This window comes from Chelonia mydas, chromosome 10, assembly GCF_015237465.2.
Source record: "Chelonia mydas isolate rCheMyd1 chromosome 10, rCheMyd1.pri.v2, whole genome shotgun sequence".
Taxonomy (NCBI): Eukaryota; Metazoa; Chordata; order Testudines; family Cheloniidae; genus Chelonia; species Chelonia mydas.
In genome coordinates, this window is record NC_051250.2 from 69,592,082 (window position 1) to 69,617,618 (window position 25,537).

Genomic DNA, 25,537 nt, shown 5'->3' on the forward strand with positions numbered 1-25,537 from the left:
GCGGAAGACTTGCTCGATAAGAACCCTGAGGGTAAAGTCCGAACTTAACTTCATCTTTATTAACAAACTCATGAACAGTGATACAGCATAAAGTCTAATCTTCTCCCTGGGCTATTTGCTGCTTGGGTTCCTAGCTGAGAGCTGCTTAGCCCATTCCCTCAGACACTAAATTCGAAACCCAACATACTGTACATCTGTCATGGCAGCAGCACTAAAGCCTGGTTCCTGATGTTCTTCTCCTTCCCACTGGAGGGCTCCCTCTCTGGGCTTGACATTGCTGGGTGGCAGAGATGGCTTCAGCCCGCGTTTCTGTCTCTGCTCCAGTGTGTTTTGTCCAGCCTATCATAATCCTCATCTCTTCCAGTCCTGGAAGCCCCATGGTGCTCAGAAAATGTACCTCTGCTCTTTCTCCCTAATAACTGCAATACCACTTGGAGTCTGTTGGCCAACTCCTTCTGGCCCGAGTTCTGTTCCGCCAAGGATTTGCAGAAGCTTTGTCCATTGCCCGGGAATTCAAAATTGCTTGAATGTCCTTGTTTCTCAGCCTGCCCAAGTGTAGGTTTAGGCTACTCCAGGGATCGGCAACCTTTGGCTCGCGGCCCGACAGGGAAAGCCGCTGGCGGGCCAGGACAGTTTGTTTACCTGCATTGTCTGCAGGTTCGGCCGATTGCAGCTCCCACTGGCCGTGGTTCGCTGTCCCAGGCCAATGGGGGCTGTGGGAAGTGGCGTAGGCTGAGGGGTGTGCTGGCTGCCGCTTCCCACAGCCCCCATTGGCCTAGGACAGCAAACCGCGGACAGTGGGAGCTGCGATTGGCCAAACCTGTGAATGCTGCAGGTAAACAAACCATCCCAGCCCGCTGGGGCTTTCTCCTTGCTTGGTTGCAGTGGGAAGGTTCCTCCCCCTCTCCAGACTCTTGCATGAGTTCATCTGCTCTTCTGACTTTGACTGCACCGGGGTCCCTTGAGAGGCCACTCCACCCAGGGGCTGAACCTGCTGCCAGGGATGGGGACAAGTCAAAGCCTGAGATCTGATCAGTGTCTCCAAACCTCTGGACCTGGCTTCCAAATAGTTACTTTTTACATTGACTAAATAGGAATATACAGGGATTTCCCCTCACCCACATGTTGTAGTCTTTCTTCTCTTGTCAATACACCTTAGGGTACAGGTCGAGTGGGGAGCAGAACCTGCCCTGGATTTTTGTAGTCTCTGGGGAAAGAAGGTCTGAACTGGATTTGTGGTTTTTGGGATGGACTGAATACAACTCCCAGCAGAAACTAAATTACATGGGCCTTAGCATGCTCTGTGACTGAACGTGAAGTTAAGTGGGTTCCCACGTCCCTTGATCTCTGTAGTAGCTATAAACTGAGGCCAGGGTTCAGGCATCTATGGTAGATGCCTTCAGATTCCAGAGAGCTGGCAGTTTATGGCCCAACAGCTTGTCAGTTCAATGTGGGAGGAGCTTTGCGTGCCAATCAATGTTTCCCACTGAGCTTGCTTAGCCCCTGAGTGTGTCTGTTGGTGTGAAGGGTGTTCTTCCCACAGGCTTGAGGACGGGGAAAGCTCCTTTCTGTTTCCAACATGAAAACTCCTGTGGGAGCAGAAATGACCCCATTGTCCTCTGAAGGGTGGTGAGAGGGACTGGGATGAGGAGCCTGTCACCTCTGGGTCACTGATCCCAGTTCAACCTAGGTTTGTACGTGTGTCTGGTCAGTGGACCACCTGCAATGAATCGGTGGGTTTTGCCCTACTTCCCTGTAGACAAGGGTCCACTTCACACAACCGACTATTGTCATGGATGTTAACTAGCCCTTTGTTGGCTGTGTCAGCCATGAGGTCAAGCACTGAATGGGCAGGGGAGACAAAACTCTCCTCTGTTCCCTAGGTTGGACTCCCACCTGCTCAGGATTGAGTCCCACTAACAGGAGTCTGTGCCAATTGGGGTACATCTGTACAGCTCGTGGCAGCGAGTCTCAGAGCCTGGGTTGACAGCTGTGTAGACGCTTGGGCTCTGAAGCCTAAGGAGGGACAGGCTCCAGAGCCTGAGCTCCAGTTTGAGCCATAGTGTCTATACAGCTGTCTTTAGTACTGTAATGCGAGCCTCAATCTGCAGGCCTGGGCTCTGAGGCTCGCTGTGTAGACGTACCCTAGGAACCAAACAATACAGCAGTGCCAGCTTTGGTTTTTTCCCCCATTCTCAATAGCACGCCTGTCCGACTGCCTCAAGTGCGTGAGGAACACATTGTAAAAACACATTTTATAAACTAAGCCAGATACCATGTCACGTAAACACGGCCCAGCTAGCAAAGAGTTGAACCCCACCCATTACTCCCATTAGCAGAGTGGATAAATATGTGTGCTGTGTAGCTGTAGCCACTTCACCTTGAATGGTCCCTTGAAATATGTATTAACTAGTTATGCCAAACAACGTGTTCCACCTTGTATTTAGCTGTAACACTGAGTACATTTCCCTGACCCGAAGAGCTCTGTGTAAGCTCAAAAGCTTGTCTCTCTCCCCAACAGACGCTGGTCCAATGAACGATATTACCTCCCCTGTCGTGTCTCTCTGGATTACATGTGTGACCAGGTCCTTCCATTACCGTTATACAGTATATCGCAGTCACCCCAACCAAAGCACCTCGCCCCAAACCCTGCTTTGCAAATCCAAGTTCTGGCCAGGAAAGGAGGAATGGGGTGTACAGTCCCCATCCAGGGCTTGGCAGGGAAGGAGTTATCCCCCTTCCTCCTGGCTGGAGGATGGCCCCCTGGACTGGGACTTGTGAGCTGGGTTCAAATCCCTGCTCTGACACACTCCCTATGTGACATTTAATCTCTCTGTGCCTAGCTTCCCCAGTAAAATGGGGACAACAATAGCTCAGAGACTCATAGACTTTAAGGTCAGAAGGGACCATCATGATCATCTAATCTGACCTGCTTCACATTGCTGGCTACAGAACCTCACCCACCCGCTCCTGTAATAGACCCCTAACAGCTCCTTGCCTCACACGAGTTGGGTGAGGACAAACCCGCTAGAGAGCGTCAGGTGCTACAGGGCTGGGGCCATGGAAGCAGACCAATCCCTAGAGAGAGCTCACACAGCCCAGCGGGCTCTAGGCAAAGCGGGTGCGGGGGAGTTGCTGGGGAGCCAGGTTGCAATGGATAAGTGGCTTTTCTTCCTCCCCCATCTCCCTGCTCCTCTTGCTGCTGGTGGGTCGGGTGGGGAGCTCCAGGTGGGGTAGTGACAGCAGCAGTAGCTGCTAGCAGGGAGGGTAAGGGGGCGAATGGTGCAGAAAGGGGCAGAACAAGGGAAGCTTCTTCACCCCTGGATTCCCCCTCTTCCCCCCTACACCTGTCTCAGGCTCCTACTGCCCCCATAACCCTTTCCCCCAGTAGCCTCCGGCTCTCTTTCCCCCTCCCCGCACCACCCCCTCGCCAAACAATCTCCCCTTCAGACTCTGCTACAACACCCCATCCCAACAGCCTCTGCTCCTCGCTGGCTGCCCCAGGCTTCCCTCAAGCCCTCTTTGCATTTGTGTGTCTGTGGGTGTGGGGATTAGGTTCCTTCTGCCACCACAGCTGCCCCTCTGCTCAGAGCAGGGGCGTGTAGAGGGGAAATCATTGACTTTTCCCCATCGCAGATGGAGCTGCTCAATTCCTCGTAGCTCTTTTACTCCTTGGGTTTGGCTGGGGCCAGTTGCACCTTGCACCTTACCTTTGGCTGAGGGCGTGGCCCCTTAAAGAGTCAGGATACTCTTAACACTTTGGTGTTGCACAATATAGCCCCCCCACACTGGTGTTTAAACTCCATCTATGCAGGCAGAATCCTTGCCCGTGGCAAATGGCCCGTTCCCAGGGTACTGGGGTAAAGCTGTCTCCTTTGTGAAGCTGCCGGCGTGGGCCGTAGCAGGTGAGGATAGCATGCGTCGGCTGCCTCTCCCGGCCAGTCTGGATGAATGTATTTATTTTAAGATTCATCTGTTTCATTATTGCCCTAGCCACAAACTTGGGCACGTGCCTGCATCATATCTCCATGGTGCTGTTCCTCCTTTCTCTGGCTCTGCTAGAGGGACGAGCAACAGATAGCTACTGGAGCAGGCTGCCGCCTTGGTCAGGTGTTTATTTTGAGCTCTCTAGTTTACAGAGCAGCAGGCAAAGCCTCTCTGTAAAGCCTTTGTAGAAACCATATCCCGTGTGTATAGCAGCTGAACATCCCCTGTGGAGAGAGAAACAGACTTCCTTGGCCCCATAAGCCTTCTGGTACATCTCCGCTCCACCTCCCTATATGATCCCTGTGACCTTTAACTTCCCCTGGCTCCAAGGGGCTTTTGAAGATGAGCTGCCACTCAAATGGTTCTTCAATGTCATGGAGGTCACCCGTAGCAGGAGCCCCACAGGCTTCCCTGCTTAGCCCAGGACCACAGACCTGCCACTGACTCCTAAGCTGTTGTTCCCTCACCTGGTGAAAGACCTGCAGAGACTCTGCATGCTTAACTTTGGGGACACCTGTGCCCCATTATATGCAGGGGTGCCCCTTCGCCATGTGCTGAAGAGCCTGCTGATTGGAAACGGGAAATCAGATCTACCGTCGTCAGTACAAATTCTGGTTGGTGGATCAGCTGTCTGGGGGGTTGGAGTCCCCTCTGTCCTTTCCCTGGATCAGTTTGTGATGAGGGCTGCTTTCAGAGATGTCTGCCTTCCGGAAGCTTCAGAGACCGGGAGCCCTGAGGTGGGCCCTTACCTCTGGCTCTTGCGCATGGGGATGTTATATGTTGTGGCTGGGCTGGACCCATCCGAGGCCATATTGAAGGCTGGGTTTTTTGAATCTGTGGGAGTCAGAGCTGAGTGCACTTGAGCCCTGAAGGGACCTTATCTGTTTGTTGGGCAGCTCAGCCAGAGGAGCAAACCCCTCTTCTCCCTGGCCACCAGGAACAGGGATCCAGAGCCAGTTTGGGGCTCAGTAGCCCCATTTTTAAATTTTGCATTAGCCTTTTGCCCAGTGGCTCCGGTGTCTCTTATGTGGGGATCTTGATCCTTATCTCTGCTTTATACATGGGCAGAGTGAGACACACATGGAGGGGAAGTGACTTGCCCAAAACTCCTCCCTCCCTGTTGGCTACATTAACCATTAGACCCAGCTGCCTCCATTGGCCCCTTAATAAAATATTAAAGGATGGGACCAGAGGAAACCCAAGGTGATGGCTTGACCCCCAAAGCTGCAGAGAATTGGAAATAATAAAAAAACCAAGAGAAACTGTTTTTGGGGGGTTATAATGGAAACCACATGAGCTCCAGGGTGCGGGAGCAGCAGCTTATGTGGGTGTTGCAGATGCAATAGTGTCTATTCCCCACACCCTCCCCCTGCATAGGGCTTTGGGCAAAGCCAGGGAGTGGATGTCTCCTATGAACAGTTTCCTGGGTGTTGCCTGGGTCGTGCAGCACTTCCACTGTGTGGAACAGACTGACTGTCCTGTTGTACCTAGGGCTGAGCCTTTCCTTCCTCTCCACAGACACATAGAGAACTGGAAGAACTTGCAGACGCTGAACGCTGTAGACATGGAGCTGTACACGGGACTCCAGAGGCTGTGAGTATCATGCATGTGTGAGAGCGAGAGACCTGAAGGGTGGTGTTGGCGGCAGCCAGTTCAGGCTGCAGCGGGGAAATATTGCTCCTTTCATCCTACGGCCTCTGACGTATGATGTTGAGAGTATGACTGACGGTTCCCAGGCAGATGTAGAACCTTGCCTTTCTCCTTAACTTTTGCTGCTTTCCAGTCCTAGATGGAGCCCTGGTCAGGCAGACTGTGAACTTCACACAGCTCTGCCAATACTCTTCAGTCCTAACCTGGATCACCCCCTGTTGGTCCAGATCTGGGTCCATACGCTGCACTGCTCTCCTAAGATGTGAAACTCCAGCTGTTTCTATCTGTCTGGTTACTTACATGGCTCCCATCACAGTAGCAGCTGAGTGCTTTGCAGTCACAACGACTGTGTCCTCAGCATACCCTTGTGAGGTAGGGAAGTAGTCGAATCTCCATTTTACAGAGCTGGAGCAGAGGTGGTGATTTGTCAGTCGCACGGGAAGTCTGCGGTACAGCCAGGAACGGCACCCAGACCTTTCAAATCCCATTCCAGTGCCTTAAACTGTCCCTGTACCTCTCTTGATCAGACACTGGATTATACCGGGTGATGGTTCTGTAATATGGACAGATGTCCACCAGGGGTTAAGTTGTAATTCTCCAACCTCATTTCAGTTGGAAACCTACAGTATATCGCTCAGCTTCCTGGACTCGGCTCCCCAGTGAGCTGTGCACTGAACCAGTCCCCAGGCTGGGCTGGTGGTTGCGATTTAGTGTAGGAAAGCTGCAATGGAGTCTGGTATTTTGTCCACAGAGGAGATTAAGAAATCATGGCCCTGGGGCTGATTTAGCTCTGCCAGAGCACAAGAGGAAGAGAATCCTTCTCGGCTCTTCTTATCATGTTGGGAAAAACTCACTTGTCCTCAAGTGCTCAAAGCAAAGGGATTTTCTTCTGGGTTAAATGTGTGTGTGGTGCTCCCCAAAGGATGTATATGTCCATCACAGATCTCTAGAACAGTGGGCCCAAGGAAACTATGGATCAGAAGTAGCAAGGGCAGTGGGGGGTGCAGTCAGGATTGAGGGGCACTGGCAGAGATTTGTTTTGGGAACTCAGGATTGGAATAGCAGGGAGTGTGGCTGGTGAAGACTGAAGTGCATTGATAATGCCATGTGGGGAAGCCCAGGGCTGCAGTAGCAGGGAGTGCTGTGGGTCAAGATTGCGGTGCATTGGCAGAACTGCGTAGGAGAGGCTTGCACAGCGGCTGCTCATGCTACGCCTGCTCTTGACAGTACTAGGTCTATCAGATTAAATTGAGACAACCAGACTCCTCTCTATTTGTGACCTTACCCAGGTCTTCTGAGGCGAGAGATTAAAGTGTTCACCCCTCCCCACGCTTGCTAACTCCCTGAGCGTCCGCTCCTGAAACTGTCTTGCTCTGCCTGTCGCTTTCAGTTTTATGGGCATTGTCTCTCGACCGTCTCCTCGAGTTTAGCAAAGGGTTTTGAGTGCCCATTGATCCTCAGTCTTTACTACATCACTGTCCTTTTAAATCTCCTTCCAGGACAATCAAGAACTCAGGACTTCGCAGCATCCAGCCGCGAGCCTTTGCCAAGAACCCTCATCTGCGCTACATGTGAGTAACGTAGCCCCCCTGCCCTGCTGTTCCCTTTGGAAAGGTTATCTCCAATGCTGTCACCCCTCGGGGGGAAGCCAGGGGCAAGCGTGAAAGGAGAGATGCAGGAGGGAGAAGGAGAGAGAAGTAATGAAAGGTGAATTAAGGAAGGGAGTAGAAGAGAAGAGTGAAGGGGATGGGGGAGGAGGGCACAGAGAGGGAGGTGTGGGGAAAGTGAGAGCACTGAAGAGTTCTCTCCTGCTGGGAAGCCGACACATTTAGGTGTCTAAGAACTGGGCTGGCTTTGATTGTGGCTGTAACCAGCACTTGCCTCATTAGCACCCTTGCAGCGGCCAGCGGAAGTTTCCCTTTCTGTGGAGTTTAGGGGACTGCGGGCAGAGTGGTGGTGGCAGCATGCCCTTAGTGCAGAGCCTGAGCCTGCACTGCTCATTAACGTGACAAATACAGAGGGCTTTGCAGACACAGATCTTGCTGTCGCTTCAGGCATGTGGCTGACAGCTGTGCTCCTAATTATTGACTTGTTAAACGGGCATTTGAGGTGGGCCCAGGGCACAGATGCTTCCTGCTGGAGGTTATTGGAGGATCAGGGGAGATGGTAAGGAAGCGGTGCTCTGGAATTTGGTATGGGAAGGAGGCAAGCCAGTAGGTAGCGTCCAGTTTTCCAGAGGAGTATCTGGGAAGGTTGGACTGTGTCCCACGGAACGTACAAGCACTGGAGGCTGATGGGCGACATTTCTCTCTTCAGAAAAGGCTGGAGTACCAGCATGTGTGCAAAGTGCATCAAGGGCCTGAAATAATTTGTCTGAGTGAGTGATATGGGATCAGATCCCTCTGAGCTCCAGCATAAAGACTAGAGGTGGGCTGATTGGTTATTGTGAGTTCCGGTGCATTGTGTGTGAGCCCAGGTGCTTGCTCTCAATCGTGTGCTGTCAGACATTTCAATGAAAACTGGTAATAACTTAAAAAAAATAATCTTTTTGATTCTGTGGGCATGTGTTGCCAGCCATATGGGCATGTTACTGGTGAAAAGAGATGGGGTAGACTTGCCGCTTGATTGCGTGCACAGAGCTCACGTTAACACAAATGCCTAAAAGCTTCATTGTGAAAGCTAGTTACAGTTGCTAAGTGACAGCAGTGTACTTACCTAACAGGCCATTTGCAAAACCCAAGCACTTAAAATCAAACACATGAACAGTTAAGGATGTCACAGAACTTGAACTGCCCACCTAATAAACACACATTGTTCCTACTGAGCAGAAAGGAATGCACATTTCATCACAATACAACAGTTTTAATTCTGACCCATGGATTTTGTTTTTAATGTATACTCTTGGCTATTTTGGTTGGGATATCTAAATATTTTTTTTGACGGGATACTGTTGAATGGGGAAATTGCATAACGCATTTAGCACCGGACAGCTGAATTGTTGGGTAAAATACCTATGGTTGCTGTTTCTTGGGAGTAATATTGTCTATAATAGGTAAGGAGCATATCTATTGATTCATGGTATTGTTGTGTAGGTGAACTTGCATTAGAGGCTGATCAGTATGTGCCATTAGTGTGTACCTATGCCATTATTACTTTCAGAAAGAGTTCAGTTTTGTAGTTTGAGATGGCTGGACAAATCACTTTTATTTTGGGTCGGAGTTAAGGCTGATGTGTGGTGATGAAATGTTTGTTTACTATGTGGGCCATGTAAGATTTAAACATCCTTAGCTTGAGATTCCTTTCCTTGCCTTGAAGTGCTTGGGTCTGCTACTATAGGTACCTACATTGTTCAATTGGTATCCTTAACTTTTTTGTTTTTTGTTTAAACTAAGTAGCTGGGCTTTGGTGGTATGTCCTAGGCATGCTTAGTCCTTCATGTGGGACCATGGAGCTTGAGAGGAGGAAATATGTCTGTTCTTCTGACTGTTGTACTCCTGTCCAGAGAAAGCTCAGTCCCTGGTTCTGGTTGTTTGTTCAGACATATCACCTTGCCGTAGGGCCCTCTCCATGCCTGATGGTCACGGTTACCTGCTTCCTATAGTAGCTTGGATCATCTCTGGAATTACCTGTCTGCTCCACGGAGAGATTCCCTGGTCACCATGCCAGCCACTCAAATGACAAGACTTCTCCTAACTCTGGCATTTCACAGTGTGAAGAGCTGTTGATTTGAAGTAAGAAAATGTAGCGTGATGATGGGAGAAGCCCAAACCTGGGGCTCTCTGTCCCGCTTTTCTGTTCATCGTGGTGTCTGATCTAATGTAAAGCCTGGAAGTTCTTAGCTCTTAAACTTCCAGATCCTAGAGGAGAAGTGGCTTTAATGATAACACAAAAAGGTGATTTCTGAGATAGTGGAGTGAGATAGATGGGGGCAGGGCAGGATTCTGAGTCCAACTGGACCAGGATTTGGGCTGCTGCTGGTTGTCTAGATCAGGGATGGGCAACCTTTGGCACACGGCCCGCCTGAGAAAGCCGCTGGCAGGCCGGGCCAGTTTGTTTACCTGCTGCATCTGCAGGTTCAGCCGATCACAACTCCCAATGGCTGCGGTTCGCCGTCCCAGGCCAATGGGGGCTGCAGGAAGCGGCGCAGGCCAAGGGTTGTGCTGGCCGCTCTTCCCGCAGCCCCCATTGGCCTGGGACGACAAACCGTGGCCAGTGGGAGCTGCAATCAACCGAACCGGCTGATGCTGGAGGTAAACAAACTGTCCCGGCCCGCCAGCGGCTTTCCCTAACGGGCTGTGGGCCGAAGGTTGCTGATCCCTGGTCTAGATGGTCTGCCCCCCACTTTACTACCTAAGCTTCCTGTGGCTCCTTTGTCTTGGACTGTGCCAGGCCACCTCACCTCAGCCATTGGATCTGCCACTTGAACATCTGGTGGCACTCGGGGGACCCCTCCAGAGAGACAGCATGTAAGACTGTACCAGCATGGCAGGGCAGCTTTCGGGCTCCTAGCCAGCCACTGCCTCAGAAGGAGCTCAGCCTGCTGCGGACCTGACGTTTTCGGAGGCAGCCTCACATTGGAGCTGGGGATAAAAGGATTAGTGGAAATGTCACTCTGCTTGGAGTCTCAGGCTGCTGTAGCTGGGTTCAATGGTTGGTAAGATCAAGGCATACTGCCCCAGTCCCCATCAAGGGGAATGGCCTCCATGAGCCACAGCTGGATGTATGTCAGGGCCAAGACCTGCTGGATGGTGTTGTCACTGTACTTGAGGCTCAACTAGCCAGGGCTGTGAGAAGTGGAACCCGGGGGCCAGTTCAGGATGCAGCATTGCAGGGGACATCGCCTCTTTGCCCTCCACCCCCTCATTTGGGGGTCTTGTCTCTTTGTGTTTGTTGGGGGTTTGGATAATTTGCAAATGGATTCTGAAGCACCCAACACCAAGTGCTTGACTGGGGAATTACTGAGAAGCTGAATGGGGAAGATTGAGGGGCAATAGTGCAGGCATGTTGGGGCCCAGGACTGGAATCGTAGGAGGTACTGGAAGCTGGGATTGAGGGGCAGCAGCAGACTTGTATCTTGGGGAAAGCTTGCATACTGATTTAAACTCCTTTACTGGTTGATGGTGGGTTTTTTTTCCTCCCTGGGGGAAATCCCAACACCATCCACCTGTCTGTCTTCTCTCCCCTTCCTCCCACAGCTTTGAGAGAGGTTTTCTCCTGTCAGACAAGCTGGGTTTCTCTGCCTTCTCCCAGCTTCTTCTATTTCTGTTCCGTTCTCTGTGCATTTACAAGTCTTCAGACCCCAGCTGTGCAATCACAAGATGATCACTTACTCCAGCTCTAATTGTAGGATCTCTGGTTTGTTGGAGTTTATTTAAGATAATGGCTCTGAATGAGTTTTTTCCTGCACAGAGTAAGAAAGGGAAGGTGAAGCCATTGAGAGGTTTTGCAGCGTTCAGCTTCTTGAAGTGTCTGAATACTCCAGTGCCCTCTAACAGGGGACATAGCTGCCCTTAAGTGGTTAGTCAGCCCTGCGCACAGTCCTTGGTATGTGATGTGCGGGGGGTGAGGGGGTGGGAAGGGAGCAGTGAGTGACTGATGTAAACAAACTCTGGACTGGAGGTATATGGATCCATAAATGGCCTTAGCCCACTGTGACATACTATACCTTGGGGGAGCGACTTGTAACCCCCATAGTCCTCATTTTTATATGATCGTGATCTTACATATAAAGCATGCCTTGTAAGGTATCAGGGGAAAGGTTATGATCTGCTGAAATTCATTTCTCTATCCATATATGTATATCATTAATACATATGAAGTTATGACAATTGTGTTGTATGGTGGTCACTGACACATGCTGCAAGTTGGGGAATCAGCCAGATATTCACTCCCCAGAGGCAACAGCAAGGAAAGTAACCAACACCTGGGCGGGGTATCAATCAACCCATCAACAACCATTGTCCAGCAAGGGAGCTATAATGCAATGACTCTCACGCATGGGGCCACACCAGGGGAACTGCTCAACCTTGTCTGGAGACTCAGCAACGCCCCAGACATGCCTGGACTCGTGCTCCCCAAACACATGCGACTGAGGTTATAAAGCAGACACAGGGGCCACATGCGGGGTCTTTCTCCTTCACCCACCCATGCTGGAAGCAACAAGGACACTGAGAAGACTTAAGCAGAAGAGATTGGCCCAGATTTCAACGGGGGAAATCTGTATACTATGGACTGCAATATCCAGTGGGGTGAGAAAAACTGCTTAATCTAGATGTTGCCCTGTTTAATAGGGTTGAGAGTTTATACCAGTGGTGGGCAACGTGTAGCCCATCAGGGTAACCTGCTGGTAGGCCGTGAGACAGTGTTTACATTGACGGTCTGCAGGCACGGCCGACCGCAGCTCCCAGTGGCCATGGTCTGCCATTCCTGGACAATGGGAGCTGCAGGAGTTCTCGTTGCAGTGGGGAACACCCTCTGCAGCAGTGTGGGAGAGGGTGGATGTAGGATTTATGTTTCTCTGTCTTGTTGCCTGAATTGGACCTTCCCTCTCCCCATCCTCCAAAAGATAGACATCAACTTCCATCTGCTCATATAATGTGCCCTTGGGAGAGAATAGGAAACAAATGTCCTGGGAGGGCAGGGACAAGGACTCCAGGAGCTTAGCTGACTATATGAAACAAATCTGGTGGGTCTCAGATCCTTTTTGGGGACTGGGCTACCACAAAACCCACTGCTACAAGTGATACTCAGTGGCCCTGACATTGTGAGGGCCTCAGCAGAGAGGCCCAGCATTGGCTGGCCTCTAGAGGTTGAACTCTGGTCTTACTCCAAATGTCCCAGGGCTGAAACAGTCAATGGAGTGTGATGGCATGTAGAAGCTCTCTCTGCAGAGCCTGTCCCATAGGCGGAGGCCATCAATGCCAGGGCTGCCAAACTGGCACCAGATTCATCTCCAAGAGATAAAAAGAAAAGGACAGCGATAAAACTGAGACTAAAAACAATTGGGTGGTTTTCTCTGGAGGAAACCAATCCCGTTGCCATTGTCAAGGAGTTTGAGGGCTGGACTGGAAATGCAAGCTAGAGAGGAGAGAAGGAACCACAGTGCCACAGACTGGTGTGAGTTAGATATTAATATATTTGTATGTCTGCTCCATCCCTCCCATCAGGTCCGTCGTTCCATGTTGGTTGGGAGGCCTGACAGTGTCATCCCTCCCTGCCATTCAGATCAGCTGATGCTGGTCCCAGAGGTGTAAGTCCCTTCAGCCTCCCTTGAATCCCCTTACCAGCCAATGATGGTCCTCTGCCGCCAGCTCCTTTCCTTGGACTGAGAACTGCGTCCTTCCCCGTGAACCCCCTCACGTTCTACCCCCCCCCCCCCCCGGTCTCAGGTCACCCGCTAATAGGATGTGACTCCCTCTAAACGCTTTCTTGAATCACTGGCTCTCAGTCAGCCAGTCTGTAAAGCACCTGTTTGTATTTGTGGAGAATAACCACATGCACCTTATTTATTGGTGTAGTAAAGAAAACAAATTAAGGCCCTGAAATTATAGAGTCAGATGCGCTTTTAAATAAAGCTTAAGTAGTCAGAATTCCATTTAGAATATTAATAATTGCTTTTTCCGCCCGCATTCTGTGGCTTCTTTTCTCCCCAATCTGTCTTCTGGAGGCTTCTGTGAGCTCTAAATGGGTTCATAGGCCAGCCGAGACACCGTTCCCATTCCAGAGCTCTCCCTTGGCAGGGCTTGCCAGTGTGGGGATGGAGGCCTTTGATAAAGCAGAGCCACATTTGTACAACTATAGCCAGGTTAGTAAATACAAAGGACATGGAGTCGTTGTGGTGACTCCTGCCCTCTCTGGGTAGCGGGGTGGTGGGGTGATAGATTGTTTGGCTTTTGAATGCTGCCATATATAGGCTGCCTTCTGTCCCACTGTGGGTTTTTTATCTTCTCTTCTGTGTCTGTCACTTCTCTGCTCACATAGATTGGGGGGTGGGCTGAAGGGCTGAAGACTTATGGACATTAGAGATGGGAAAGGCCCTACTGGGCTAAGTGTGTCTTTGGCTTGGGAGGAGGATGGGGTGGATGATCCAACAGGCCTGTTCCATTGCCAGCTTCTGTGATGTAGTTAACCTAGACCGCCCTGCCCATTCACCATGACATGTCGATGTTGATATACTTTATGAGCGTGGCCTTGACCCAAGTGCCCTGGCGATGTTCTAGTCTGGGAAAGCACATCCTGATTACCTGAGGTTCCCTTTCTGTTTTTGACTGGATACAGGATTCTTCTCTGCCTCACTTCCTGGACTGTTTGGTACAGTTGCTGAGTGCTGTTAAAGAGCAGCTGTATTCCACCCCAGAGCCAACTGCATTCCAGTGCGAGGTGAAAGAATGAGGGGTGCGTGGATAAGCGTGGTCTGTGAAGAGCTTTGGACTAGAATATTTTGGAGAAGCATTGCAGGATTATCTCTAGATCAAGGCAGGACCATGACCCATGACTCCTCTCCTGGGTACCACACAGTCTAGAGATCAGGGCTGCTGAGTCACGCTGTGCTCATTGTATTGACACTTCATGAAGGCACTCAGACACTAGAAGTACCCTTCCATCTCATACCCACACGTCTTGAAGGACTGGAGATACTTGATCCATGGTGCTTGTGAGGTTTGTGTGTCCCCTTGTGTAACTGCGCAGCCTTGCCATGTGTGTTATTGTTTAAACTACTTTGCCCTGGGTGGCTGTGTGAGCTTGTTCAGGATCTTGGGCTGAATGGATAAACAAACAAAACACCAGACTTAATATTGTTTCGATGATGTTCAATTGCTTTTCACAAAAATCACTTGCTCTTATTCCCTGGATAGTGATCCTGGGCCTCTCTCTAAAGCAGCCAGGTTAATCTGTTTTATAAGGAGCAAAGTCTAACTCTGCTCTCCTCCACTAAGCAACTCCGGGGCTTCTCACTGTTTCTGATCCTGGGTGCCACACATCCTCTTTCCTCCTCCTGTACTGAGGCCTTTCAAGTAGGCTACCAGCTGTTACCTGCACGCCTGCCAGTCTTCTCCCTCCAACCTGAACTACAGCATAGGAACAGTTCAAGCAATTATGAAAAGGAATCAGATACATCCATAGCAAATCAATCTTTCCTGATTTCCCTCCATCTCCCAGGCAATACTTGGCATTCCTAGCTTGGGCGCTATTACTCTTTAATTGTATTTCTGTGCGAGACAGCGTTATGGACTAGGACCACACTGTGCGGGGGATGTGGTCCATTGCTATCTGCTCTGTAAGTAAAGGTCTGATCATGCCAGTACTCAGCACCTCTCAGTTCCCATTTGTGCTGTAAGGACATTAGGGAGCTCAGCGCTTCTTGGGAGCAGGCCCTTGAATTGTTACTTACTCACAGCAGGGTCAGTTGCCCTGGTCTATTTTTCATAGATTCCAAGGCCAGAAGGGACCACTGTGATCATCTAGTCTGCTCTCCTGTCTAACACAGCCCATGGAACTTCCCCCAAATAATTCCTAGAGCAGATCTTTTAGAAAAACATCCAATCTTGATTTTAAAATGGCCAGTGATGGAGAATCCACCACAATCCTTGGTAAATTGGTCCAACGGTTAGTTATTCTCACCATTAAAAATGTATGCCTTATTTCCTGTTTGAATTTGTCTAGCTTTAACGTCCAGCCATTGGATTGCATTATATCTTTCTCTGCTAGATTGAAGAGTCCATTATTAAATGAGTTCCCAATGTAGATACTTATAGACTGTAATGAAGTCAGCCCTTTACCGTCTCTTTGTTAAGCTAACTCAATTTTTCTCTTAGAGTCTGTCACTCTAAGGCCTGTTTTCTAATCCTTTAAGCATTTTTGTGGCTCTTCTCTGAACTCTTTCCAATTTATCAACATCCCTTTTTGAATTGTGGGCACCAGACCTGGACACAGGATTCCAGCAACAGTCGCACCAGTGACTGATACAGAGGTAAAGTAACCTTTCTGCTCCTAATCCAGATTTCCCAGGATCGCATTAGCTCTTTTGGCTACAACATCACACTGGGAGCTCACGTTCAGCTGATTATCCGCCACAACCCCCAAATCTTTTCCTGAGCCACTGCTTCCTAGGATAGAGTCCCGCACGGCATAAGTATGACCTACGTGCTTTGTCTACATTTAGCTGTATTTAAAGTACACATTGTTTGCTTGTGCCCTGTTTACTAAGTGATCCAGTTCTTCTGTAAAGAGTTGTGCATGTCTATGGTTCCCTAGGTATAATAAATAGTAATAATGTTCCCTCTGATTCCATACCTCCCCCATGACCTCCTCCCTATTTTGTCTCCTGCGTGCCGGCATAGCACACTGCCTAGCCACTATGCTAATCAGCAGTGGCTGGATGGCATGTTTATTTCCAATTGTTACCTCAGACTGAATCAATTTGGAGCATATCCTCATTCAGCTGGAACATCAGCACAGGCAGGCTCTGTACTTTAGCAGCCTCTGTTCCCAAGGCCAAAGGAGAGACCTGTTCCGTGCAGACATCAGACAGTCTGGCTTTTCCCACAGGGCTGGCAACTGTAAACTTAGCTCATTTGAACAGCATTCCAAAGGCCCAGTGGTGAATTTCTGACTGCAGCGATATGCCTCAGCATCTCTAGTTATAAACACCATCCACATTTAAAGCATTGCACAAGCATCCTCACCATGCCCTGGTAAGGTAGGCAGGGGAGTGTTAGCCCCGTGTTACAGATGGGGAATGGAGATGCAGAGATGTGAAGTGATTTGCCCAAGGCTACACACTAGCAGAGCAAGGACTGGAGTTGGGGACCGCATGCCACTTAGATTGTGCTCTCTGCTGCAGGCCTGGCTGCCTCCATCAGAATCCAAACCTGCTTAAGAACTGATGTGTTCTACAATAATACAGAGAGGAGAGATGATCATGTTGTTAATGCACTGTAGTGGGACTCGGGGATATGGGTGCTGATCCTGTCTTTGCCACAGACTTCCTGTGTGCCATTTGGTGAGTCACTGATCTCCCTGTGTCTCCATCTCTGTCAGGTAGGGATAATAGTCCTTTTGTTCTCTAGTCTCTGTAGGCTGTAGCTCTTTGGGGCTACACCTGTGCAACACCTAGAAGAATGGAGCCACAAGCTGGTTGGGGCCTCTAGGCGCTACTCCAAGAAGATGAATTATAACAACAGTGATGTAAAGAAAGTGTCCTATTCCATTCAGGTCCTTGTATCTGCCCATTACTGTGATGTCTGAGCTCTTCAGAATCTTGTCTCACTCTCACACACCACCTTGTTCTGAAGCTTTTTAATGCGTTGAACCACCACTTCCAGTTAAATCACACGGGGATGGTGTTTGTTCCCTACTCCCTAGGGCCTTTCTGGTTTCATGCCATGCTGCCGTTTTGAAAAAACTATCAGTCGTCTCGCTGGCAAATGGATGAAACTGGGAGCTTCTTTGCCGGCATATCTCTGCAAGACATGCTGTTAGAATCGGGAGACCTATCTCAGACATGCCTCACATAGTGTTTCTGAGCCAGGGGAACACCTGGTACTTAGTTAAATCCTGTCAGATCTCTCCTCATCTCCCAAGAGAGAGCAAACAAATGTGGAAAGACCTGATTCCCGTAAGGCGTGGTATGGAGGTCCATGGGCAATAGGGGCCAGAATTCACTTCCACACCCCTATGGCCAGCGGGAATAGCATTTCAGAGGCAGCCTCTGGTAGCCCATTGAAGGCAGAAACACCTTGCTTGACTCTGCAGAAAATACAATAGGGTATGTTAAGCGGCTGTGGTGGGGAGCCATATCCAGCCTCCCACTTCCAGTGGGCGGTGCCCGGGGGGGCATGAAATGAAGAGGACTGGTCTCCAAGGGGGACTTGGAAGACACCGTTTAAGTGGGTGGGAGGGAAGATCCATCACTGTAGGAGCATAGTAGAATGTAGAGGGACTTCACAAGTGATCTTATCTGGGTTTTACAAGGATGCCGCCTTGCTAACAACATGATGGTGGGGTGGATAGGGGTTCAGAGACAGTAAACAGAGCTCCTGAGAAAGAGAGACAGTCAAAGAGAGTGTTGTTTAAGCAATAAGGCATGACAGGGCGTGAATGATGGGGCATTAATTCAGACCTTGCATGTGACTGTGCCAGAATTTAATACGCCATAACTTACTCACTGGCACGTTTTATTGAAATTGTAAAATGTTGTTATAAAATTCTAGTTTTTTTCTACCAACCCCTCCCCCTCCCTGTTTATATATGTTAAAAGCCGAGTGGTGGATTATGCAGGATGTGGGAGACAGTGTGACATACTTTATTAGCCCATCTGTGCGAGCTCACTGTGGGGTTATGGTGTTACGAGGAGGCCTGGCTGGAATTGCCTTTGCATTGTCTTTCCGGTTATGTATGCAGTGAGTGTCAGCAGTAATGTGGGATGAGTGGTGGTGGCAGACCTGATCCCGTGGAAGTGTGTGTTTCCACTAGAGCCCCTCTCAGTCGGGAATGTGAACACATGGTGACGTGTGTGTGTGTTTATACTGGATCCCCAGTGCACTAGTATATAGTTATTCCAGGTACCTTGCACTCTGAATACATTTACACCCAATGAGGTGCATGTTTACTTCTGATCCATTGCTGTGGGAGTCTGGTGCCTGAGTCCCTTAGCTGCAGCATGTCACCTCTCCTTGCACCTGCCATAGGGCCAGTGCCATTCAGCACCAAGGCCAGAGCATGAAGCAGAGCCCCTCAGCCTCCAATCAGAAAAGAGGAGAGCCGCAAGGTCCATGCCAGGCTTTCAGGACTGGCCCCCTCCATATTCACCTGCCTTTTTCCCTCTCCTAGCTCCCTCTTCCCAGTGCTCCCACTGCTGGCATATGATCACTATTTTGCAAACAGGGCCCCAGTGGTGGACTTGCAGGTGTCTGTTTTTCTTGTCCTTTTCCAGCAGCCACATGTTGGGGGGCAGGAGGAAGAGCTCCCCATGGCTCCAGAGTGACAGGTTTGGGTGAATGAGAGGGAGGGGAGAATAGATTTCTTTTGGACCCTTCTGTGGTACTACCAGCCTGTCTGAATTATTCTCCTCTGACCCCTGTGTTATCTCCCTCCACCGCATGGGCTAGATCTCTCCAAAGTTGTGTCTGTATTAAAAAGAAGCAGATAATTCTCTCTAACCTGAACTGATCTCCCAGTGCCCATCCCACCTGTCAGCCTAAATGGACTTGTCTCCCAGGACGGGTACCCCGGCATTCACAACAGGCCACCCACATGCCCAACATTCCAGCAAAAATAAACGTATCACCCAGCCCTCTGTCCACTCCTCCCAGTCATCCCCGTGCAGCAGCAACAGGCTCTGCAGACAGGACGACCTCTCCGGAGTCAGATACCGCGGTGCTGGACGTGTCCTGAGAACCTGAATGGAATAGGAAAAAGGGAGGCTGGGGGTAAAGGCAAGGCAGGGGTGGCTCTAAAGCTGCAGATTGCCCATTCTGCCTGTGCTTGTTTGCTGCCATCCTACCCTGCATGAATGCTGCTAACCACAGGCTTGGGCTGTAGTCACCTTGATGTCTGCTGTCTTGATGCCCCACAAACGCTGTGGGGGTCCCAGCGAGAATTGGCAGTTTGGGGTGGGGCAGCTTCCTCCTTGGTGTTGTATTTGTCTTGTCTGCTGAGCATTTCTCTTGCCTTTCGATGGGAAATAGTTTGAATGCATCAGTCTCTGCAGAGTATGTTGGATTGCTGCTTTCGTATCCGTTTGCTGCTGCAGGGGACCCTTTGCTACTTGCCTTCCTCCTTTCCCTCCAGGAGGAAAACCTTAGCCTCTCTTGAGATCCAGGCTTGCTTCCCTCCAGCGCCCCATTGCCACAGGTACACACCACCTTCCCCCAGATGCTTGCCGAGACCACACAAACACTCCGCAGTCCGGGAGATACAAGGCTGTCCTCTCCTTCCCTGCCCAGTCAACACCAGCCCGCAACAGACATAAACTACTTCCACACAGACCCTCTCCTCTCACCCAACATACCCTGTCTGCCCACTGGTGTAGGCTGTCTAGCCTTCTCGGCCACATGTCTTCTGCTGTGTCTATCTGTGATGTCTCCGGCACTCCCTTTGGAAGTTGCACTGGAAGCAGTTTCCCTCCGCTCTGATGCTGGGGTGCAAGTGCCGTGAGGTAATGGCAATCGTTCCTTTTTATTAGCTGGTATAAACACAGATCTCTTGGCAGCAGCCTGGCTTCATCAGCCATTGAAGACCATTTTCCTTTATCTATAATTTAGTAAAATATCAAGCCATGGTTGTTTTAACAATCAACAGCAGGAGATTTTTTTTTTTCTTCAAAAGCTGTTGTATCCCAGGGCTGTGGCTCTTTTTCAGATCTTCTGAACAAAGGCTTCAGCGGCTCACACAGGAGCAAATTCATTTGACCTCTATTCTCTCCTGGTGGAACGGCTCCCTATCTGCTCCCGCTAGAGCCAGGTACCCGGCTGGGCGAGGCAGGTGAGCGGGGGAAGCTGGAGTGAGAAATGAGTGGTTAGTGAGGTTTGAGCCTGGTGGGAGGGAGAGGACTCGTGTCGTTGGCAAGGCAGGGCATGGGCTGGCTGTTGCTGGGGAAATTTGAGGCAAAGACCCAGCCACTGCTCTGACTTTGAGTCAACATTCAGGGGGACAGGGAGGAAAGGGAAGCATTGATAGACACAAAGATGTGGGTCAGGGAGAAGCACAGGAGTGGGAGGAAAGCAGAGAGTGGGGAGCAGGAGATGGGGGAGGTGGAAAGGGAGGAGGTGTTGAACAAAGAGAAAATTGGGGGGTTCTGGTTAGTGAGGAATGGGGACCAGGCTGGAGAGGGATAATGGTGGGAATAGGGTGGAGTAAGAAGAAATCATCAGGCAGGAGGAACGAGTTGGAGGAGATGGGGGAAAGGAAGTGGATGGGAAGAATGTATATGAGGGCAGAGGGGTAGGGAAGAAAGGGAAGGATATCTGGGGTAGGAATGGGGTGTGTGGACTCCAAGAAAGTGGAACAGGGGTGAGAGGTGCTGGGAGCTGTGCCTCTAAATTAACCAGAACCACCCCCTTGGATTTGGATGTAATATTAAAATGTGCCTAATTATTCTTGGACAAGTTTTGTGATCCTGATGATATTAATTATTCTTAAAGGTCAACAGCGCTCACTCGAATCCCCTTCTGTTCTATCATGTAATCAGTTAATTAACTGGAAACTATTTAGCAGTGCCTGCCAAGTGCTTTGTCTACCTCGTGTTGGGTTGTTTTGTTACTGCTGATTTCCCCCTGCTTCCCGCCCACGGCTTTCTTCAAAGTCCAGAGAACCTGCAGAGCTGCCCCCTCCCAGCCTGGCCACTGGCACAGAGCCCCCTCTGTTGGAGTTGGGTTTTTTTAACCAGCCATTCGGTACCATGGGGGTTGCTCGGAGGTCTGCTGGCATTTTTGGTTTTCACCCTCCAGCCTTATGTGCATGTAGCAAACCAGGGGGGCTTGGAACATGGCTCTGAGGACAGAAAAAGGCAGCTCAGCTATTGCGCCAAGCAAGCCTGCCTGAGTGGCTTCGTGCTCGATATTGTTCACCATAGGTCTAGTACGACTGCAGTTGTGGGTTGATTGTGTAAAACTCCCCAGCCCCTCCCCACGCTCTCCTCAAGAGCTATCTGTCCAGCAGGGCTTCCATCTAGTGCCTCCATAAAGGTGATTTACTAATCCATTGGCTCTCGCTGTTTCTATACACAGTGCCTGGAAGCTGTAGTTAAGTATCTTGGGTCCTTGTTGAATATTTTTGTGACTGTGTTGTGGGTTCTGGCTTCTCTGTATGCTTTGTGGAGTCGGAGGGAGGGGCCCTTCCACGATTCCCTTCCCAGGCACTCTCTGTATCTTCCCCTGTATTTTCAGCGTGGCTGGGATCTCTCTTCCGTTGTGGAATGGTCTGCCTCACCCCAGGCTTGCTGGAAATCCGGGGCTGGGGATGCAGGGGATGGGTCTTTGCCATTCACTGTCTGCTCCCATCTGGGGGAAACAAGCACTGTGAGGCAAACAAGCACAATAAGCCCTGCCTCTTGCTGGAGTTGTCAGCTGGCACCTCCTGGCCTCCGTCAGCACTAATACTGCTTCTGTGCACTGCAGCAGGAGGAAGCCCAACGCACGGTTACATTCCGGGTCAGCTGGGTTCCAATTACCCCAGTGTGGGCTGAGGAGGGTGGGGTGGGTGAAGGGCACTCGGGGGTGGATCTCTCTCCATGGTAGGATTGAAGTGCAGGGGAAGGCTCCTCTCACTGCAGGCTGGCTAGTTGCACTGAGAAGTAAAGTGCTTCCGAGCGCTGTTGGCCTTCACCCTGAGGGGGGAGCTGGCAGGCTCAGGAAATGCCATTGCAGGGCCGAGCCAGCTTTTTAATATTGGCTTGAATCCTCTGAATCCAGCTGTCCTTGGAGGAGAACATTGTAAACAGCCCCCAGGCAAAGGGTGATGAGCGTAACAGAGAGCCAGAGCCAAACCCTGGCCTCTAAACCACCCCAGACCATGGGAAAGTTTGGATCCAACCTTTGTGACTGGTCCCCATCTCTGTCACATGCTGAAGCAAAGCCCAGAGTACCACAGAACCTTTGGGGGTGGTCCCATCTCTGAGTAAAGCAGGGTGCAGCTGAGAGACACATTGGAAGAAAGGGGGTGGTGGATGAGGGACCGTGTGTGAAGGCTTTGTGGACTCTGGAGCGCGTTGGGATCCATTGGGATGAAAGTGCTAGCAGTATACACGTTGTTATTATCATTTGTAGTGGGAGGAAAGGCGTGTGGCAGATGAGCTGCTAGTGCCTAGCTCCAGGGTGCCATAAGTGTGTGTGCACATTGCTGGCAATTTCACCCTGTGCAGCACTGGCAGGGGAAACGCCCTCGCTCCTCCCCCCGTGTCTCTCTCTCCCTTGCGTCGTGATTGTGGTTTGGTTTTAATGCTGTCGCTGAAAAAAAATAAAACCTCTCCACCCACCCTTCTTCCCCCTCAGATTCTGCTGCAGGAGCAGCTGGGGGCTGTGGAGAATGCCGGCTGCCAGCGAACGCAAAGCGAGGGTGGCTGGAGTGCTGTCTCTGGTCTCCTGCCTAAGAACGGGCCTGGCCTGGCTAGGTGCATCCCAGGAGATACAGGGGCTGGTGTTTGAAAGGGGGATGTGCTGTGATGCGTCACGGTGGGCAATGGCTCCACCAGGCTGGTGGTGAAAATCTTTTGATTCTCCCCCGCAGGACCAAATCTTGGCATTCATGCTGGTGTTTCTGGGGTTGTCGTGACTGCTGGCTGTGACCCTTGCACTGGGAGACAATGTGTGTTAGGATCATGAAGTGATGCTGTTTGGGATGCCCCATGTTCTGAGGCAGCATTTGGCAATCTCACAAAGAGGACAAGGCTTTCACCCCCTTCATCCATTGCAGCATTTGGGAGACGCTAGGGCAAGGTACTGGGGATTTCCTGGCTGGAATGAAACGATTTTTTGCTTTTTTGTAGTGCTGATATGTTTGTGGTGACACCTGGAAGAATCCAGGCAGAGAGCGCTGCAGAGGGAATAGCCAGCGGCTAACGCTGGCGTTGTCAATTTAATGCTGAGCCCTGTTCTGCTAACTCATCCACTTTGCCTGCGTGTGAGCGAGAGGCTTGCGTGCGTTTGGCATTGCCGGGTGCTTTGGCAGGCTCTCTCTCAGCTGTGGCCTATTGGGGGTTTGTGCTGAGCGATCTGAGATTTCAATTTAGTCTAATATTTGCAGAGCCCGAATCGTGGTGTGGGCCTGTGCTGCCACCGTGGCTGCTGCTGGGACTTGCTAGGGTAATTTTAGCACGTTCATTAAAGGAGGACAGTACATTTTCCCTTAATGAGCAAAGCTGCTAACTAAACAGGAAATAGGGTGGAGGAGGAAAAAGGAGACTAACGGTGAGGGGGGAGATCAGGAGCACAACACTGTTTTTAGAGGTCATTGCATCTGTCTGACAGAGATGAACAAGCCGAAGAGTTATTCTCCAGTGCTGTAGAGTGAGGCTTGTTCAAGGGGTTTCTGCCGGACTAGGTGGGACGTCCGGTATGGGGATGACCTCTTGCTCTGTTCTGAAAGGGCAATTCCTGTGTCATCAAGCCAGATTACTCTGATGTGGAATGTTTTTCATTTTGGCTATTTTGGCACACGGTAGAAAATAGATCAGATGTTGAGGAGTTGGCCTAAAAGAATAGTGGGCCAGTGCATTTGCCCCTCTGGGTACTTTTTTGGTGGCACATATTTTTCGCTGTCCCCCAGTGTCTCTCTCCCCTTGGCATCCTGTTTCTGTGTCAAGTGTGTGGCACATGGAGACAGGGCAATGCCAGAACTGATGATCAGGCCTCTCCTTCCTGTCAGCTTCAGTGTCCTGTTCACACTTGCTGATCAACGCAAGGGAGCCAAGATGATCAAGAAGTCTTCAGTCCAGGGCTTTATTGCAGCCATGGGGCAAAGCCCAAATACCCTGGTGAAGACAGCGGGTCCACAGAAGCCTGGATGCGGGGGAGGGATTCCTGGTGAATGGCAAGGAGCTCTGAGGAGTGGGGCATAAGGGAGGAGGACTTTCCTATGAGGACATATACAGCAAAGTCAAACTTTGGCATGGAGAGAGGTGGGCAGAGGCGGACCAGTGGGCTGCGTGTCTGCCCTTACTTTAACGTACATCTTCATCTCAAACCCGAAGCACCTTTGGCACCTGGCTGCTCCAGAGAGCCAACACAAGACGCGTGTGAATCCATGGCGTTTGCTGCCGGTTTCAGTGGGTGAAACTGGCTGCCACCAGGCATGCTCGGAGGTTGAATTGTCTTGAGAAATGAAACAGCGACAAGTTGACACTCACTGGGCTCTCAGTCTGTATTGTTACCCTTGGTTGTGTGTTTGTGCAGGGGCCTGAGTGGGACTGACGTGGGGGCTAGTTATGTAGGAATGTCAGGGAGAATTTCCCAGACTCTCTCTGGTTGGTTTTTGTTCTTGTGGATTTGATGGCCCCTTTCTTCTCTTCTCCCATTTCCTCCCTCCTTATTCCCTTCCCGAAACTGGGGCTACTGCTGGCTAGCAAATGGCCTGGAGAGAGCCACAGTAGGGTGGTTTCCCTACCCAATGATGCCATCTAGTTTTTACTTCAACGCTGAGTGTGCTGTCACGACTTTCTCCTGCCATGTGTCTGCCTCCTGCCATCCTTGGCCTTTAGATGAGAGGGTGGGGAGTCAGTGGGGGCAGCAGCATATGTGCTATATTGGGGTACAGTGCCTTAATGGGCAAGGCTGATTGGGCCTGTGTTGCAGAGCAGATTGAATATCAAAGAAGCCACGCACTGTGCCCCTGACAACCTGGTGCTGGGGAATACATCGGGGATGTGCGTTACCGTCGGGGATGTGTGTTTCACTTCTAATTTATGCCAAGCACTCGTGCGTGCCCCCCCAGCAGCTCCGTGCAGCTAATCCTCTGGATCAGGATTTTCGGAGCTGGCAGCATGTTATTAAAATGTGTTTAAAAACGGCTTCCATGCAGAAAGGAATGTGTCAGGTTTGAAATAAAGGGTGACCATGGAAGGGGGAGCTCATTGGGAGAAGGAGGGCAGCAGGGTCCATCCCCAACAGCAGTGTCTTTCTGCCACTAGTTGGACTGAATCACAATAATATAGTTTGCAGTTTAATTACAGAGGCTCTTGTTTGTTAGTGTCATTAATCAGGCATCTGGCTTACTTTAGCTGAATAAAAATGGCTTTTAATAGTGGAGCCCTTCTTGCTGCTACTTAATTGAGGGAAAAGCAAACATGCCATTTCCTTTTTGACTAAAGTCCAATTGTTCTGGATTTCGGGAGTAAACTCCTCTTTAATCCTCCAGTACAAACAAACCAACACCTCCCCAAGAATGGGAGTGATGAGCCGTTTGG

At 50.4% G+C, this 25,537-nt stretch overlaps 1 protein-coding gene across 5 annotated transcripts in view; it reads left to right on the forward strand.

Annotated features, from left to right (window-relative positions):
- The window catches only part of NTRK3 (neurotrophic receptor tyrosine kinase 3), a 325,185-nt gene that overhangs the window by 65,029 nt on the left and 234,619 nt on the right, over window positions 1–25,537 (forward strand). For all 5 annotated transcript variants that reach the window (XM_037910851.2, XM_007060361.4, XM_043524704.1 and 2 more), the window contains 2 exons: window positions 5,506–5,580; window positions 7,137–7,208. In XM_037910851.2, the coding sequence (XP_037766779.1) occupies window positions 5,506–5,580; window positions 7,137–7,208 (147 nt within the window). The remainder of the gene's footprint in view (window positions 1–5,505; window positions 5,581–7,136; window positions 7,209–25,537) is intronic.